Here is an 18,307-nt window from a genome sequence, read left to right as displayed (position 1 = left end):
ACAACAACAAAAAAAAACTAATTTGGAGATCATCAAGAATCCTTTTTATTGGCAAATTTCAGTAAACAATGGCACAAATTATTAGTACATTAAGGTAATCCACATTAGCTTTGTGGTACAACTCAAAATTAGTGCATATTGTATTAGTTTAACACATGAAATGCAAGTAAACTACCAGAGGCGGCTTACATTCATAAGGCATTATTATAACACCTTTAATTCTCCTGATATGACATATAAAAAATGTATTAAAAAGGTCTATATTTCAGGAAAGGAAAAGTACAGTATCTTACTGAAAAATTGTTGTTGATATGTATACCACTTGTACTTTTTCCAAGCAACAACACAAAAATGGAGGAAAATCCCCAGGCAGCAAGTGGGGGGATCTTAAGATGAAATGACATAGCCAGATCTTCACAGTACTGTTCTGAACTCATCAAAAATAAAACTGGGCACGTGAGCTTCGACCACCTTTAGAATACAGAGGAAAGAGGAGACAGATGTTACCATCGCACAAATAAACAGTCAAATGTTTTAGACTCGACTGCTTACTACATTACAGACAAGCATTGTGAAACACATATATATATACTGATTTAAAATTATACGTCTTTTTAACATTTACAGATCCTTACCGCGTTTTCGGATGTGTAAGATAAACTGATTGTTGCCCTACCTTGCGTGAGAGTTTCGTGTACTTCACATAGTCTTCGAGGAACATCAGCGCTCCCACCACATCTGAAGGCATGTCTGGGATTTTCTGACTGTTGTGGAATACAACAGAAACCGAAATGTGCAGTTATGAAGTTCGAAGAAACAACCAGAAACTACCCTAAAAATCAAAGTCTTCTGCCGTTTTGTTACCTTGTGCACTGCTCCATGATAGATCGGATGAACTGACCGATGAGAGCCAGGAACTGCTGCGTGTATCTGGAGTGGAACTGCTTGAGGAGCGTGAGCATCCCGAGTACTAGTGGTGGCCAGTCAACTGGGTCTGTAGCTTTCCTGCAGCTCATTCCTTTAAGAAATGAGTCAGGAAGTCAGTCAAAAAGCCGAAAAGTCAACATACTTTTTTATGTTTTTGTGATGTTCCAACCACAAACTACAAAGTATTTTACTGAGACTTTATGTGATGAACTAAAACAAAATAGGCCACTAATAAGATGTAAAAAGAAAAGTATATATGGTTTTACACATTTCTTTATTAGAAAATTCTAAAAAGTGTGGCCCACACTTTCATTCAGTCGACCTCTTCCTTACCTAAATCCAGTTGAAAATGTGTGGCAGGAAGTGAAACTTGCTCTTCACAAATGCTCTCCATCCAATCTGACTGCACTTAAGCTATTTTACAAAAATCTCACTGCTGTAGCGACACGCCCCCAACAACCGAAACATACATTGGAGTTTGTGGTTAAAACAGAAGCTAGTGAATAAGTTAAAATACTATGAGCACTTTTGTACCACATTGTCTCTAAAAGAATAAAACACTAAAACTGCACAAGAAGGTACCCTGGTTCTTGTTGTACTGAAGCTTAGGCAGCTGAGCCACAACAAACAGGAAGTTGATGATGGGGAAGTACGGAAGACGCTTTGTTGTGATGTATATCTGTAGAAGATGCAAACCAATAAGGCAAAATGAGACTCTTGAAAATAGCAAAATCACTGATTTGTAAGTGAAACCTTTGTTCTTGCAAACCTTATTGAGTGGGTTATGAATGCCAGCGGCCTCCAGGTAGGCAGTGATCTCGTACAGAAGAGTGTTCTCTTCTTTAGGATAGGGCAGGGTTGGGTCTTGGTAGTGGGCCTCAATGTCTGCTAGCAGAGACCTGGTGAGATACAAGCATATTCATATTGAGAAACATTCTCTGACGTTCCATTTATATCCAACATAAATGTTGACTGACCAGATTTAAAAAATGGCACATTCTACAGATTTTTTTTTTAATTTATCACAACTCAAGCCAGTTTTAGAAATTCATTAAAAGATGCAAATAAACATTTTTTTAGTCATTTAAATGAGTAATTCAGCTACCCATTTAAAAAGATAATAAACATTTAATTGCCTAAAACGCAGTAACAGAGGATTTCTTTAGAAAATCTAAACCAGATGAAGCTAAAACTCTTTAAACCTATTTACAAAGGTGTTTTTATCTTAAACACATAATGTATACATATTTTTTATAGTTTTGGCTTTATTACTGATCTGAATATGTTAAAGTTTTTTTGAGTAAACTAGTCACCTATTCAAATAATCCATTAATCGCAACTATTCCAACTAATTGTTTCAGCCCTATCTGCATTAATACTGTATGTATATTTTGAAATGAATCCTTACTTTCAAGCACTGGCATCAGGAAAGCCATTTTAGTGCTGAGACACGATTAAAATATTCTCTGCTTGGTGGTGAGAACAGACGTACTTGTTGAGATTTTCCAGAGCAGCTGCCAGGTGCTTGGAGTCAAACTTGCAGGAGTAGTTCAGCTCATTTGCAATCTGCTGCCGGAGAATCTGCATCTGGCCGACCTACAACAATTCAGACACTTAACATCATTTAAAAGCACTGAGTTTTTGACAGAAAGTTGACAGTGCCTCTTATTTTCCATTCACTCCTCAGTTAACAGGAAGTTGCTACCTTCATAATGGATTCCAGATATGCACCCCAGATCTTTTGTGATTTGGCCACAGCACTTGCATAGAGTTTGCTGGCATTAGCTATTGAAACAAAAACCAATAAGGAAGATGTACAAAAAAAAGTCTGACAGATTGTACATTTTTCTGAGTAAACACCTACCCACAATGCCTTGTACTGGGTTGACAGCAGCTAGCACAGTTTTGAAAACATCCACCACTGCTTTGTCCTTAAGAATGGTTTTCTGGAGCATTGTCAGGAAGTTCTGAAGATACAATCAGGTTAGAGAATGAACATTAGTAAGCCTATGTGAGCGGAGGGTTTCAGTGAATTCGTAAGAAGGCTCTGGGATGTGAATTTGAATACCTGAAGTTCCCTGACGATCATGAAGCAGAGCAGTCGGTCGAGTCCGTTAAGACCAAATGTGCCCAGGGTGCTCTGGATCTCAGAGAACAACCTGTTGTTGGTCACTTCCTGGTGGCTCTTCAAGTCGTACCAGGTGTTCAGCTGGTCGATGTAACATGTCACCCTATAAAAAAATGTTTGGTAGATGTCAGGTGGACATATACAGTAAAAATAAAGAGTACTATGTTTACTGTTCTCCCAGTATCATTATCCTATTTTAGAAAAAATCCAACATTTACTATTAGTACATTTATTTAGGGGGCAAATCTTACTATATTTTAGTACACTTGAAATAAGACAAGACTGCATTACAAGTGACTTTTCCACAAGATTTTGGAGTTTACTGTAAGTACATCATTCTTTAAAATTTATGAAAAAGTACTAGTTATGAGTGAAATAATCTGCCAGTGGAACTGGAACCTTTTCATCAATATTAAGGGATTATTGACATAAAACAAGCTCCTATTAAGACTGAGCTTTTTTCTGCTATTTCAGTTTTCAGACCTAAAACCCATAGAAAACTTGTGACCTGTAGAAAACAAAGCATTAAAGGGAACCCTCAGGTCTGGACGTAACCTAGTTTCTAGATCCTCGTAAGTAATTCAAGTTGCTTTTATGAACAATAGGGGTACCAGATATGCTCAGGACCTGTGAATTTAGTCAAAACAATTAACTCTCAATCAAACCTTCAAATTGAAGGTTGTATTTTCATTGAATGTTCAGTGTGGGATTATTCTAAACAAAAGCTGAATTTATTTTCAGACTTTTTAGACATCTCCAACCATGAAGCCAGTGAATATGGAAAGTAATTGTGGAAGTTTTGTAATCAGAATCTCTTTAACTTCCTATTGTGACCTACTTTGGATCGGTGATTCGTAGGATCTCTCTACAAAGACGACCGATGAAGGTGGCTGACTCATCCACAGATGGGAATTTTGGAATGGGGATGTGTGTGGACTGATAGACACTCTGCCAGTCCTGGATCTGCATGGCAGCAAAAAAAATAAATAAATCCATTAATGTGACAATTAATAACAAAATGAATAGCCAACAACCACTCTAACTAGAAGGGAGATAAATATTTGTTAATAAATCTTCCATGGGGTTTCACAGGCTTCATTCTGTGTTAAGCCTGACCTTAGTCCTGAGGAAACTGTTGCATTCCTGCTCCACATTGTAGTTGATGATGCGAGAAACTTCCTCTTGCCAGATTTTAAGGCCATAAATGCTGACGTAGTCCTGGATGTACTCAAAGGACCTGTAGAAGCCATCCATGGTGGCCGCCATGTCCTTCAACTTCGGCATCAGTTCGCTGGGCTGTGAAAGTATTCGTATTCAGTAACATCTCGCGCTTACCTTTGCAAGGCGGCAAAATGACTAAAACATGTCTTCATTGAGATTTAAACCAGAAGAAAGAATATTTCGCATGTAATCTGTTTCTGGCTAGCATTCCGGAGAACGATCATCACTTCTGACTATCGATGTAATCTGAACTGAAGACTGCCAAAGGCTCCGAGCCACGTTGCTATCAGCAAAAAACAGATTTGATGTCTCACCTTAGCCTTGGGGCTGAAGGTTAAGCCTTTGTGCAACGCATACGCCACCCTCTTCACCAGCTCCTTCCTGATGCCATCTTCCAAAAGCTGCTTGGGATCCACCTAAAATAACACCACACGTTAATGCCACCAGTTATACAAACTGTACTTTGTGGAAACTGAGTTGGGAAACATTTACTTTGATGATTCCCACTAAGGTGGTCTTCATCATCAAGATGCCTTCAGTGAAGATAGAGATGTCATGGGTGAGTTTTGCCACCTGGAATGGCATTAAGAAGAGAGATGTTTGAGGCAGGAGTAATTTGCTAAACCAGGGATGTCAGAGTCATTTTCATTCTGGGCCGTATCAAGACCATGAATGCTCTCAATGGGCTGAATGTGGCAGAATGTATTGATGAAACCCATTAAGAAACTGTTAAAATATTAACAAATAGCTGTCTCGGCATTCAATGAGTACTTCTTAAATAGTATTGAACATATTTTCACATTAATGTAATTCAGTAGCAAACAGATAAAAGCAGCTTTGACTAATAAAAATAATATTTAAGCACACAACTTCTATCTTGAAAGTTAGTTTTATGTGGCCCTCTAAAGTCTAAAGGGCCACATAAAAAGCTGCGGTGGGCCAGATTTGGTCCCCGGGCCTTAAGTTTGACACATCTACACACTCAAATCAGGCCAGTGTGAGACAGAATCGTTCTACTATAACCATCATTGAGACATTTGACCTAAGTTGTATTAGCATTTACTATCTTGTTTTTATTTGCAAGGACCCATTTATATTACCCACTGAAATCACATTTCATTTGAAGCCATTTCACAAACGAAAGCCGCGACCTCTGCCGTTCGCTTTCTAATTAAAAGCAATTCAAGTAACTCTACCGCCGCAATCCGTTTCCACACAAAGCCCTCCCGTTTAATTTGTTCTTTACATCAAAAGCTGCGAGTGGGAACTGAAAAATGTTCCGAAACGCCAGCAATCACGACACTCCCCCACCCCACCCCTCCGAATCCCACCCAGCAGATGAATCAACATCAAAACAGAGCATCATAAGGGCCTCTTATCTATCTCCTTAATTTAATGCCGGATCAAAGGCGTTTTCTTCCACTTCATTGGCATGCAGTGAGCACTAGAGGAGGAGTGAGACTGAACCGCGGTGGTTGCTTTACTTCGTAACGGGCTCCTAGTTGGGAGTAGTCCTTCAGCTTGTCTTTATCCAGCCGCGTGGGCACTTCCATGATATTGTGGATCTGAAGTTTGATGATTTTGGCCAGAGAGGTGAACATGCTCTCTGGGATAATCTGAAGCACCTACAGCAACCAGAGCAGAAGCAGAACATTAATGTCGTTTGCTATGAAGTGCACTACGTTGTAGGGAAAAGTTTACTATTTTGGCAAGCTGTCAACCAGAAGTTTCAAGAAACAATAATAATTCAATGACTAATTGCACACGTAGTGATTCCATGATCCCTAATGTGAAGCATGTGAAAGGCATTTTTTTTGAAAAAGTATTGAAATCCCTAAAGTGCTCCCAGATTTTATTACTCAGCAAACCGCAAATCTCTGGGTGTTTTATTTGGATTTTACCTCATAGACCAACACAAGCTGACACAAAATTTGCAAAGTGCAAAAAAAACAATAGATGGTTTGCAGCATTACTTGTAAATCAAACTAAAAGAAAGTGGCACATTTAACTCTAATACCTCTAAGGTGAAATCCAATGCAATCAGTTGCCTCTACCAATCACCAAAATAAATAAACAGAATCCACTGAACTTAATCTCAGTCTAGATAAAGCTATGAAATGCTTTATCGAAGCATAACGATATGTGAAAATGAACTAATTGAGAATCATTGATACGATTTTAAAAAGATGTTAGCAGATCCTCTCGATCCAATCCGATTGACTGAGAATTATTTTCTAAAGGAGAATTGCCACACATTTCAGTCGCTACGGATACAAAGCTGAATACAAAATACTTTTCACTATTTCATTTGTAAAAAGTGTTAAAAACAGTGCCTCATTTCTTTTTGTGGCACAAAAAAATCCCAAACAAATACATGCAAAATCGCAAAATAAATCAAATTTGAAAGAGTTTAAATGGTCTGAAGACTTCTGCAAGTTACTGCATCGCTAGGTACCTTTCTAACGTAAGCCACCAACTCTCCAGAGTAGAACTGGGAGACACTCAGCAGGTCGGCGCTGTTGGCCTGGTTGATGCGCAGCAACGGCAGATCCAACGCGGAAGCCAGCTGAGCACACACACGAACGCACAAGATGATCATTTTCCACCATGCACAACTCAGGACAACGGCGCGGATCATTTATCCGTGCTCGTTATCCGATGTTTGAGCGCCTGTATGTGGCTGACGTACAAACGGTCCTCACCTTCAGAAATGTGGCTCTGAGCTTTGTGACCATGGATGGGTTGACTCTGATGCTCTCCTGCATAATAGATGTAAAGCTGCCAAAGAAAACGAAAGTCAGGAGAAGAGCAAGAAAAACTGCCACACGCAGACAAAAGTAAGAGCACAAATAAGCCCAAAAATCTAAATTATTGGAGCTCGGTGGCTTTTTAGGACAATTTATGATAAGGAAAGTTAAGCCGGAATGGTTACTGATGTTCTTGGCTTTATTCAGACAACCTAGAAATACAAAATATCCATGCTGGACAAAATAATTAAATTAAAAAGACAACTTTTCTCATCATAATTATTTATTTGTTGATTTACTAATACTGTGCGTGTTGCCTTACAATGCGTTATCAGTAAGTACCTGTCAATTATCTGCCACGCGTAGGAAAGATCTCCAACTATCTGCATGGTGATCAGAACCTCCTCCTTGATGTTGATGGTGCGGATCATTTGGTGCAGGAACTTCCTGGTGTCGGCCAAAAACTGACACACCTGCAAGTTGGACTCCAGCTGGTGAAACTCCTGGACCTGGACTCAGAAAAAAAAAAAAAGCTAATTATTTGAAAGACTGAAAGACAAAATACTACAAACAGAGGAGTATTGTGGCAGTTTTATGGCTTCTTTTTATTTCCCCTGTTGTAAAAATGTATTTTCACATGTATTTTATTAGCCTCTAATATCTATTGAAGATATGAACACTGTCTGAATGTTTCACCCTTTAATGAATGGTCGAAAAAAAAAAAACTCATAGTGAAAACTAATGTCAACCAATGAGTAATGAGTAAAAATCCGAAAGTAAGTTACTACATAAAAAATCCCCTGATATAGGTCAGTATTTAGCAGCCTTTGGCTAAAATAACAGCAATAAGTCTGTGAGAATATGTTCTAAACACCCTCTCCCATCTTGACACAGTTAATTTGTTGTCCTATCTTCCTTTCTTTGTTTTTTCCCTTTTCTTACTTAATTTTCTCTTCCTTTTCCTTCTTTCTTTGTTTTTTTCTTTGTCATTGGACCACTTCTCTGTCTGCTGCCACCATCATGCATCATGGTGAAGATGGTGTTTATGGCAATGTGTAGTGTTTCCCAAACCCAGAATGTACTGTGAAGACCAAAAAGCATTTTGATAGCTCGACAGGATTGTTAAGAATTTTGTTTTCATTCTTATGACTGTTAATTATTTGATTCTGTTATTATGATTCATTTTACAACCAAACCTTGTGGTAAAAAAAACAAACAGTTTCTGTTTTAAGTTATCTGTCTTATCGCTAAAGAAGCTATTGCTAAAAAAAAAACAACGTACTTTTGAGTAATAACACAATGATGTCGGAATTGATCTAATCTGGAGATGTAACGCCTTGGTGAAATATAAATATCCTCCTCACCTCAACAAGAGCCTGGATCAGCTGCACCGTCTTCCTCCCAGCAGCTGTGGAGTCCTCATAGTTCAAAGACTCGATCTGCTTTGAGATTTCCCTGAACCACGCTTGTAAATTCTCTGTGAAGGTTAGCAGAGGATTGCGCAACACACAGATTAAATAATTTGCCTCCATTTATGCTACGTCTGGCATTTTTTACCACCAAACCTCCCCAGCAGCAACATTATTGTCTTTAAAAGTTGGAGCTTTTCTGATCCAACACTAACAATCAGTGGCCTCGCCATCCATATGAAGCGAAAACCACTTCCTAACTCACCGTTCTTCTCCACCCTGGTGAGAGGCTTGACCCCGGAGAAGACTTCGGCCAGTTCGGTCATTCTCTCAGCTCCCTCTGTCTTGTAGCTCTCCCATTTGATCTGCTTCTCTAACAGCATCTGCTTGAACATCTGGAAGAGGGACCGCGCAGATGGTTCGCCGATCAAGACGGATTAGACAGGCCTTATGTGTAATTAGAATATTAAATTTGCATTGTGATAAACTGGCCATCCCTTATGCTACCTCCACCGTAAGCTCAGAGCTAACAGGGACAGACACGACTAACACAAATGACTGAGAAATCTAGTTCCAAACTTTTGTTCTTAATTAAATGCAGGATGTTTTAATGTTAATATACTTAAAAGGAGAAAAAATAATAATAATTTTATGCCGAGTTTCCGCTCACCTCTTTGAGTGTGAACTCAAACTGAGCAGTGTCGAGCAGGAGCTGAAACAGGATCCTGGGGTTGTACTTGGAGTCGTTGAGCACTTGATCTTTGATCTGACGCAGCCGCTTGTTGTTCAAATCATAGGCTGCAAGACAAAACATGCCCGTTTTTTTTTTTTGTTTTGTTTTGCATAAACTTTTCCCATACAGTGAATTAAAGAAGTATTTGGACCGTTTGAACTTTTTCACATTTCGTCAGGTTAAAGCGATACACTGAGATTTTGGGTGGCAGACCAGCAAAGAAATGGTGTATAGCTTTAAAGTCAAAAGAAAGAAATTTCAAGTGTGGTATACATTTGCATTTCCCCTGAATCAGTACCTTGTAAGTTCCATTTTGGCTACAAAAGTAGCTGCGAGTCTCTTAAAGCAAGTCTCTGTCAGCATTTGGACAAGTACAGACTGATGTTTTTACTCATTCAAATCTGCTAAATAACTCAAATAAAACATCAAGCACAACTGATTTACTTCTTTTAACAACAGAAAACTCTTTGACTTCCTTCGCTCCAGAAACACCTGTTCGATATGCTCACCCGACTCTGCAGAGTGCAGCATCAGCCAGCGGATGGCAACGTTGCAGTCTCTCAGACAGTTCAGTAGTTTGGGAATGTTGTCCAAGATGAGCTCCTCTCTGAGGAAACCTTCCTTTAAGAGCTGCTGCACCTGCGGCCTCAGGCTCTCCATACTGGCTGCATAGCGGGAGCCCTACAACCAGTGATGGAAGTGAAAGAAGTAGATTTATTTATTTGTCCAAAGCAGTGGCTGTTACGATGAACGGCAATGCTTCCAGGACAATGGAGCATCTGGCATCTTTACTAAAGTAATAGGTTTGATTATGTTAAGTCTTTTGACTGCCCGTTTCTTAAAGTGACACCCAACCCACTTTCCGTACATTCCCAAACAGAGTACTGTGAATAAATGAAGTTTTTAACACCTGCTCTTTGACGTTCGCCGAGTCCAGGGTGTAGTTCAGAGCCGTCTTGGCAGCTTTGTACGGTTCCCAGGCCTCCACCAGGTTCACCGTGATCCCCATGTAGATGCTGATGACCTACAACATAATATTCACAACATCAAACTGGCACGTAACGTTGAGTTTATAAACAAAAAAAACAAAAATACTCCTCATGTTAAAATCAGAAAATGAGATCTCACCCAGTTATCAGGGAAGTACTTATCTACTATCTCCCTCATCTTGGCCTGCTGGGTGTGCAGTATGGAGGGGCTGAAGAACAGGCAGACGTAAAGCATGGCGGCCTGGTTGGCCAGCGCCGTGCTGCGATGCTCCGGTAGAGGGTAGGCGGACACCTGAGGGACAGAAGGACACACACAGTCATGGATCGGGTGAAGAACACAGAGCTGGGCGATATGGCTTAAAAATGAAATCTCAAGTTTTTTCATACCAGGTCCGATTTACAATTTCAATCGAATTTCTTTTTGCTTGCTTTCTTTTATAAAAAAAAAAAAAAAGAAATTATTGAATATATTTCAACATGTGGTTTTTATTTCAATCCCTTCTGTGGATTTGTATGACAGACAATTGTAGCCAGGCTAAGAGTATTTTTGTTTAGTTACAAGAATGTAGGTATATTAGTAGAACAAAAAGACACAATTTTACCAGGAAAAAAAAGTCTAAAAATTGCACAAAAAAAAGTCGTTCTAATGAAAAAATAGTTTAGTTATCACTGTCTGATGTGACCAGCTCAGTTGTATAGATCTTTCTCCAAAATAGACGATCATTTGCATAAATGCTTCAAAGTCCTGCTACTGATAATAATTTGATGATGATGTGCTAAAAGATTAAGTATCATTTTAAGTATTAAGTATCATCTGTAAAACTTATACCAGAGTATAACTTCACAAGATGCTCAACATTCCTCATTTTTATTTGATATTTTTCATGTAGGCATTTTCATAAAATTACAACTTTATTCTGATAATATTACTACTGTATTCTAGTACTATTATAACTTTATTCTAATAATTACAAAATAATCTTAGCCTGGCTCTAATATTGCATCATAGAGTTGACCTGACTTCAAACTCCAAATAAATAAAGGCTATAAAACACTCTTGTCAAACAAGATGGCGGGCTTGGGCACGCCAATATCACTCTGAATTATGGAAATCAAAGGAGTGCATTGGTAAAAAAAGAAAAAAAAAATCCAGATTTTCCAAAAATAAATTCTTAGAAAACCAAAAATTTGATTAATTCCACTAACACGTGGCTACAATCAAAACCTTAGGTTAAAGTCTCATCAGATCTACAGCATACTCTCTCTTATACACTCAATATATGCTTTATGATGCGTTTACTCACTTGGTTGTAGATGTCATCTGAGCGCAGCCTCCCAATAACCATGCTAATGAAAGTGCTGCTGATGGGAACCCTCTGGAAGTAGCTCTCCGGGTAGTTGGCCGGCCGTTTGGCTCCAGGCTGGGCGGAGAAGCCGGTGCTGCGCAGGAGCTTGCAGATGTCGTCCAAGTTGGAGTCGGCAGAGGAGCGGGCGGCACTAAAGCAGCAAACCCGGTCTCGGTCAAACCAGACATTGTGGCAGTAATGCACTTAGATGTTTTTGTCAAAATATTCTACACATAACGGTGTAGCTTCAATACGGCATGCCTGTGTTTTTTTTTTGTTTTGTTTTGTTTTTATCTGAGAAACCGCTGTAGGGGGATAACCGTTGCATGAGCCAAGTGAGTGACTCAGCTTCTGCTGCGAGCAGGATTACACCGAGTCACCGTAAGTGTGACTCACTGGGAGAATGTTGCATCTCCGCGGGGGGTTCATCGGCGGGGGCGCTGTGTGAGTCACACTCTCTCACCTGTATCTGTAATAGGAGACGAGCATCCTCTCCCGGACATCTCCTTCAATTTTCTGGTCGATAACCAGCAACATGACTCCGTACAGGTAGAGAGCCTCGCACTGGGTGGGCATTAAAAAGATGTAAAGGTTAAACCAAATCAAAACACTCTACTTTGATGTGAGAACTAGACAGAGCACAGTCAGCTATGCTAGCTTGCATCTAACGGCAAAGGAAGCCAAATAGGAAGCATCACGGTCTCTTACAAGGAGCTGTTTCCCATCCTCATTTAGGAGCACAGTTTCCAAAGTCTGCTGGATGTAAATGCCCTCATGGAGGTCATCCAAGTATCTGGAGAGATACAGCATTATAAGGATACATGCAGAGCCTTGCAAAAGTGTTTACGCAAACTATTAAAGTAAATTCCCGTAATGTAATAGACCAAAGCAGAATTAAGTCTAATGACGAAGTGGAAAGAAAAGAACAAATGGGATTCAAATTTTTCAGTGGAGTGAATGATGGTGCCACCATGGTTCACTGTGGGGATGGTGTGTTCAAGGTGATGTGCACTACTAGTTCTCCTTTATTTGTGAAGACTTGTAATCTTTATAATTCATGAGAATTCTTTTCTATGCAGAGGAGTAAGCTGATGTACAACATGGACGCCAAAACTCCAACGCCTTGGTGTGAAATGGGCTACAAGTTGGCAAAAATCCAAAATATTCTTATTTCGAGGTGAAATAATCAACTGAAGATACAGTTTACAGTTCATTTCTTAACTCAAAATATTACACATACACTTGAAACTCTACAAGTGAAGTAATGCCTCTATTAATTTCTCCAAATACATCTGGAAAAAAATAAAAAATAAAAATGAAGTACCTGTTGAGATCCACTATGTATTTGTGGACACTCTCAAAAGCCAAATAGAACCTCGACAGAATCTCGATGTTATTCTCTCTGAACTCTTCATCTAGGTCCTGTAGGTCTGGTTTGGCCTCCAGCTTCCCCTCATAATACTCAGGTCCCTGAAGAAAGAATTACACATCATACAAATACAAGCAATCATTCTGTCTTACTGACAACGTAGATCAAGCCGAGGCCTTAAAGCGACTTCATACAGCTAAGTTAAATTATTTGTTTCGTACCTTGAAGTAGCTGAAGTCACAGATAATGTCTCCATATTTTTGCTGATCACTTTTGTCTTTCATCCTAAACACTGCGGGGATGAAGTCAGAAAGACGCAGGAGCTCTGCAATAATGGCGTTTCCTCTGGAGACTATCCGGAGAATTGCCTGGCCACACAGGTTATTGTCTGCTAGGAAGTCCACCATCGTGGCTGGAGAGAGCAGGGGCCTTTCTTTTGTTGCAAACGTTCCAGATATTTCTACAAGGGAAAAAATTTGGGTTTTTTTTTAACTGTTTAAGACTTTTTGATCAGGTTATATTGTCCTGACTGATTACTAGTGCAGGATATCGATGAAAAACATTTTGAATAAATTCATATAACCTTAACAAATTTTTAAAGAATTACTATTACTATACCTCTTTTGTGTTTTGCAGCTCTTGGTGGATGTAGAGTCTGGTTTTTACAGCTATATAAAAATGTATCACGAATAAAGAGAAATGTTATGATTTATATTACTTTATTCCATGGTTAGCACACATCTTTTAGCACCTAGTAATTTAATGGTTTACACTGTTTATATCCGTCTCTCATGCTTTCTTAGCAAAGTTTAGGAGTGTGTTTTGCATATTTACATTTTATATGACATTTATTCCAGTTTTCTAACAATAAATATCTCTTTACTTAGCATTTGTTTGGTGTGATTGTTGCTTTCATGCTAGTCCCTTTGTTGTAACTTGTTTCATACAAGGAGTTTCTTCTTTTGAAATGTGCTTAAATAAAATTAGATTGACGTCTGACAAAAACGTCAGCCAATTATGAGTTGACTCGAACAAATTTATGAACATGCAAAATAGTACAACTCTGTCTCTTTTCAAAATCAGCACATCAGTACAACAGCTATGTATTAATTTATAAGGACCAATGCACAACGCATAATTATGGTGTTATTTTAAGAAAACTGCTTTCAACATTAGCGCACACACCCACGTAGACCCAAGGCGTTTTAACAAGAACTGATACACGTGAAGGATTGATATTTTAAGAAACGTGTTTACTTTATTTAACGCTTTTCCATCATCTGTTACTACTAGCCTTTAGCCTTTAGCTTCAGTAGTGCCTTTAATCACTAGCGGTACGGTAGGCGAAGTATAAATACATAAAAATGTGTATTTATTTTATGTCTGACGAGCCTTTGTTGAATTGAAGGCTGAAATGTGGTGACAAATATGTAAGCGTTAAGAATCTGGCTAAAATGTCTTACCCCTTTGCAGCTGCCCTGTTTACTTCCTCATGACCAGTCACATGACTGTGTTGCTGGGTGCGTTGAATTCTCCTCACGGAGCTCGCAGGAGGTGGGCGGGAAGCATCTGGTACCCTTTCACTGTATTTAAAATTGTATTATGTAAATTGTATTTTCTGTTTTTGCTCTCAAATATTATTAATCCGTTTGGAACAAATCTAACTGATGACTAAGGCTGAGTCCTAATATTATGGCTCAATGCTGAATTCAATTTTTGGTTAAAATATTCCACCCATAAATGAAACACTACATGAGAAAGTAGAATACAACATAAATTCTCCTTGATGCTTTGTATTACTACACACGTGACTGATTATATAGCAATATCTGTTCTTTCTTTTTTTAAAAAAAAATTCTGAATAATTGCAACAATGTAATGTTTTTAAATGTTTACAGTAACAATAAAATTTTTCGAAAGAAAAAAAAAGAAAAAAATCTGTTCTTTCATTAGGCAAACGTCATGTGTTTTAAGCTAAGGAAGAACCAACATAAAACGAGTAAAGGAAGCAACAAAACTTTGCCGTATAAAAACATAACCTAGATTTTTTTTAAATGTGCTCCTAATGTTCTAAAAGCGTATTATTTGGTAAATAATTGTTCCAAAAACAGCAGAAGTTAAGCATGTACATCTTGAAACATTTTAAACATACGCACAAACAAACAAAATTAAAAATAAGAGTACTTTTGTTTGCTTTTATGCTTCTAAAATCATTTAATATTTTAATTGTTTACTTATGGTATATTGTACATTGGTTTAAGACAAATACAACTACTGTAGTTCTTTCTTCAAGCTGTAAATCATGTACTTTATTTAGATAAACATGGGTTTGCTTCAAAATACGCATCATATTATTTTTGATGAAAATGTTTCAAATTAAAAATCTGCACCTTACACTATTTTTACCCTGAATGGCAACAATTAACTGAGAGTGATTTTATTTGGACACTTGAAACTAGACATTACCATGGTTACTGTGCCATAAGAAAATATGTTTGCTCAATCACTTCTTTCATTAGGCTGCTTATTTAAACAGTTATCAGTCCTGCTGCATTTGCTAGTAGACATTTTTACAATTTATACAACAGCATCAAACTAGACATTACTGCAGCTCTGTGGTTTTGTTGTATGAGGATGTGTTGAACAACAATATTTAAATTTTCAATGTCTTTTTTTTTTCTCCATTTTCTTTCCATTTTTCACTCGTTTTCTTTCTCTCTTTTGGACGCCTCATCCTTTGGAGATGCAGGGTAATCACTGGGAATGAAGAGCAAAGGGTGACGTGAGCGCACACTCCTCTAGGTGGAGACAGAGATCCACTGCATCCTCAGCTTGTCTCGCTTCTGCTTCCGTCCATCAGTCAAAGGGGTTTGTGAACTTGGATATGTGGCTCCACAGGGATGCAGTGATTTACAGGGATCCAGCCCGAGCAGAAATTAAACTAACCTGCTGTCTGAGAGATAAAACCACAGGGCAGAAGTGTGAAACCATCTGTCTTCCACCTGACAAGTCGTCCATGCATTAGGAAAGTGGACTTTTCCCCATTCAGAAAATGTTTGGATTATTCAGTTTTGGTTAATTTCCCCACCTGCATCTAGCGTGGCTGTATTGATGTCATACGTGGATGAGCGTGGATGAGCACGAACAGGCGGTGGCGTTTCCTTCAACTTTAGATTGAACTGGTGTTTTATTGCCAATATGTTCAGCACAGTGGCTGGCACTTCCTTTAAGCAGTGTGAACCCAAGGTTAATGACAGTCATATGGTCAGAGCTGCTTGTTCAACCTGTTAACTGTCTGAGGCACAGAAGGGTTTCATCTGGATTTTTCTTTCCCTCGGTGTGGCCCGGCTGGAATATTGAAAATCCTCAAATTTCACCTTTTTTTTGTAGTGAAACTCCAGTTTGAAACATAGTTTATGGGGGTGGGGGGTATGCAAAGGGTCCTCTGCTTCAGGGTATTTTTGCAGACAGTCTTTAATGTTTTGACTTTTTTCAGCAGTGCAAAGTGTTGATAGATGAAAAATTGACAGTCTGTCACATATGGCAAGGTGAGCTGCAACAGAAAATCCCAAGTTCGGAGCTTCTTATCCCTGGGAGCTCCTGGGGCGCAATTATTTCAATACGCTGAATATTAAGAGGCTCCGGGGAAAGACAAAAAGAGTCAGATGTGCATTTAGATTCAGCGCTTGGCTTCTTATTGACCTGCCTGTCCGCAAACTTACAAAACTGTTCCCCCCCCCCCCGCGGAAGCTGGATTTATTACCTGTTTACCATCACACCAAGGTCACTCTCTCAGCAGCACCTGGGTCAGATTTATGAGATTCCTGGAAGCATCATGAAAGGTTTTACACTAATGAGGTCTTATATTACACACCTTGTTTATTTCCTCCTTTTGTCGTGATGACTCTGAATGTGTATTTTTTTTCTCAGTGTTTTTGCTGGTCTTTTATTGGAGAGTTGTAAAGTCGTACAGCACACAGTTTAGATCTAATGAATCTCACACGCACACACACACACACACGTGGACAACTGTGCGCTTTGATAGTGCCGTCTTTTCCCACAGAGACGTTCCTACAGGACCTCACATCAAACCACATTACAACCACAAACTTGTGTATTTTATTGGGATTTAATCAGGTAGACCAACACACAGCAGTTCAAAATTGTACAGTTGAAAGGAAATTCTCCACATCACAATAATGTGCTACTTTTTTGTTTGCTCCATCTCGTCAAAATCCCAATAAAACACAAAGAAGTTTGTGGTTGCTTTGTGACAAAATGGGAAGGATTTTTTTTTTTTTTTTACCCCCAGCCATAAATTGCTAATGAGAATTAATTTAGTCATCAGCTAGAAGGAAACCTAATGCCCCTGATGTTTGTGACCACTGACAGATCTCATTCACTTCACTAAGTGGCAAGGCGACCAGTGTCATCCAGCAGTGCTTTCCCTAATGTGCCTTATAATTATGACTGCCTCGGTGACTCATAAATTTAAAAATTCAATGTCATTAGCTGTGTTCAGCGGCCACTGATTGGCAGTACTATGAACATACGAGTGCATGGATACAGAAAATGGTCTGGTTCCATGACAGCAACAATGTCACGGAAAGCGTGCGTTCACCCCTGCATGTGTGTGTGTGTGAGAGCGCAACAAGATGGATATGCAGAGATTCAACAAGGTGCGCCCTGCCTGTCCCCTGAGTCACTCTGCGCCATTTATTAGCACCAAGTTGACTCTATTTGGCTTGACTTGTAATTAAACCTTTTCATGGTTAGAACTTTCACACCGCTGTGAACTGTGTGAGGTGATTAAAGGCTGTTCAATTTGTACTCCGGTCCCACTGCTCTTCTCCCTCATTGATCTCTTTCAGGCCCTTGAAGCGACAGCTGCTCACAGGGGGGCTCTTCATGGAACAAAACAGGATGCGGGCCCTGCCTCTCCATGTCAGCAGGTATTACACTGTTAGCTATTGGATGTAAGCATCTGGTGTGGATGTGTGCTAGTCGATGACGCTTATATGAATAAACAAATTATAGTCTTCTTGGGTTAATGCTCATGATTTGCAGAAAAGAATCACCTGTGCAGATACTGCAGATGTTTATCTCCATGTATGACATGGGGAGAAATTATATACTGTGTTGAAATTATGTATTGTGTTGTGAAAACTTAGATTGAATTGCTTTTTTCTTCTTTTTTTTGTCTCACTTAAATGTTTCAGCTCATCAGTGTAATTTCAGCGCCGAATAAAGATATCCTGAGGAAATACAAATTGCAGTTTTCAAATGAAACTATAACTGGATGGGCCGCTGAGCACCAGCAACTGTCATTGAGTTTTTGCAGTTCAATTCAATTCAGTTCGATTCAGTTTCACAGTCGGTGACGTGTGTCACCGCATGGTACTTTGCAAAAAATAATTTCGATTCAATCAAACATACAT

At 39.0% G+C, this 18,307-nt stretch overlaps 1 protein-coding gene across 2 annotated transcripts; it reads right to left on the bottom strand.

Moving 5' to 3' along the window:
• Positions 1 to 21: 21 nt before the first annotated feature.
• On the bottom strand, positions 22 to 14,374 carry washc5 (WASH complex subunit 5). Of its 2 annotated transcripts, XM_023331159.1 has the most exons (30): positions 14,333 to 14,374; positions 13,488 to 13,537; positions 13,091 to 13,329; positions 12,825 to 12,970; positions 12,209 to 12,293; positions 11,964 to 12,064; positions 11,459 to 11,651; positions 10,294 to 10,446; positions 10,076 to 10,189; positions 9,675 to 9,846; positions 9,103 to 9,230; positions 8,698 to 8,827; positions 8,388 to 8,500; positions 7,366 to 7,532; positions 6,979 to 7,054; positions 6,732 to 6,842; positions 5,761 to 5,901; positions 4,769 to 4,849; positions 4,591 to 4,692; positions 4,172 to 4,351; positions 3,894 to 4,018; positions 2,996 to 3,158; positions 2,792 to 2,894; positions 2,633 to 2,712; positions 2,420 to 2,523; positions 1,697 to 1,826; positions 1,510 to 1,606; positions 865 to 1,018; positions 677 to 764; positions 22 to 471 (listed from the first exon to the last, which is right to left on the bottom strand). In XM_023331159.1, exons 3-30 carry the CDS (start codon positions 13,274 to 13,276, stop codon positions 415 to 417), a joined length of 3,480 nt encoding a protein of 1,159 aa, XP_023186927.1. In that variant the 5' UTR covers positions 13,277 to 13,329; positions 13,488 to 13,537; positions 14,333 to 14,374; the 3' UTR covers positions 22 to 414. The 2 variants fall into 2 exon arrangements, with proteins under 2 accessions (XP_023186927.1, XP_005799048.1); XM_005798991.2 differs by lacking the exon at positions 13,488 to 13,537 and having other exon boundaries at positions 14,333 to 14,373.
• Positions 14,375 to 18,307: the final 3,933 nt, after the last annotated feature.

This window comes from Xiphophorus maculatus, chromosome 3 (genome assembly GCF_002775205.1).
Source record: "Xiphophorus maculatus strain JP 163 A chromosome 3, X_maculatus-5.0-male, whole genome shotgun sequence".
Classification (NCBI taxonomy): domain Eukaryota; kingdom Metazoa; phylum Chordata; class Actinopteri; order Cyprinodontiformes; family Poeciliidae; genus Xiphophorus; species Xiphophorus maculatus.
The sequence above is the reverse complement of the archived record's forward strand: the minus strand, read 5'-3'. Positions and strand labels throughout refer to the sequence as shown.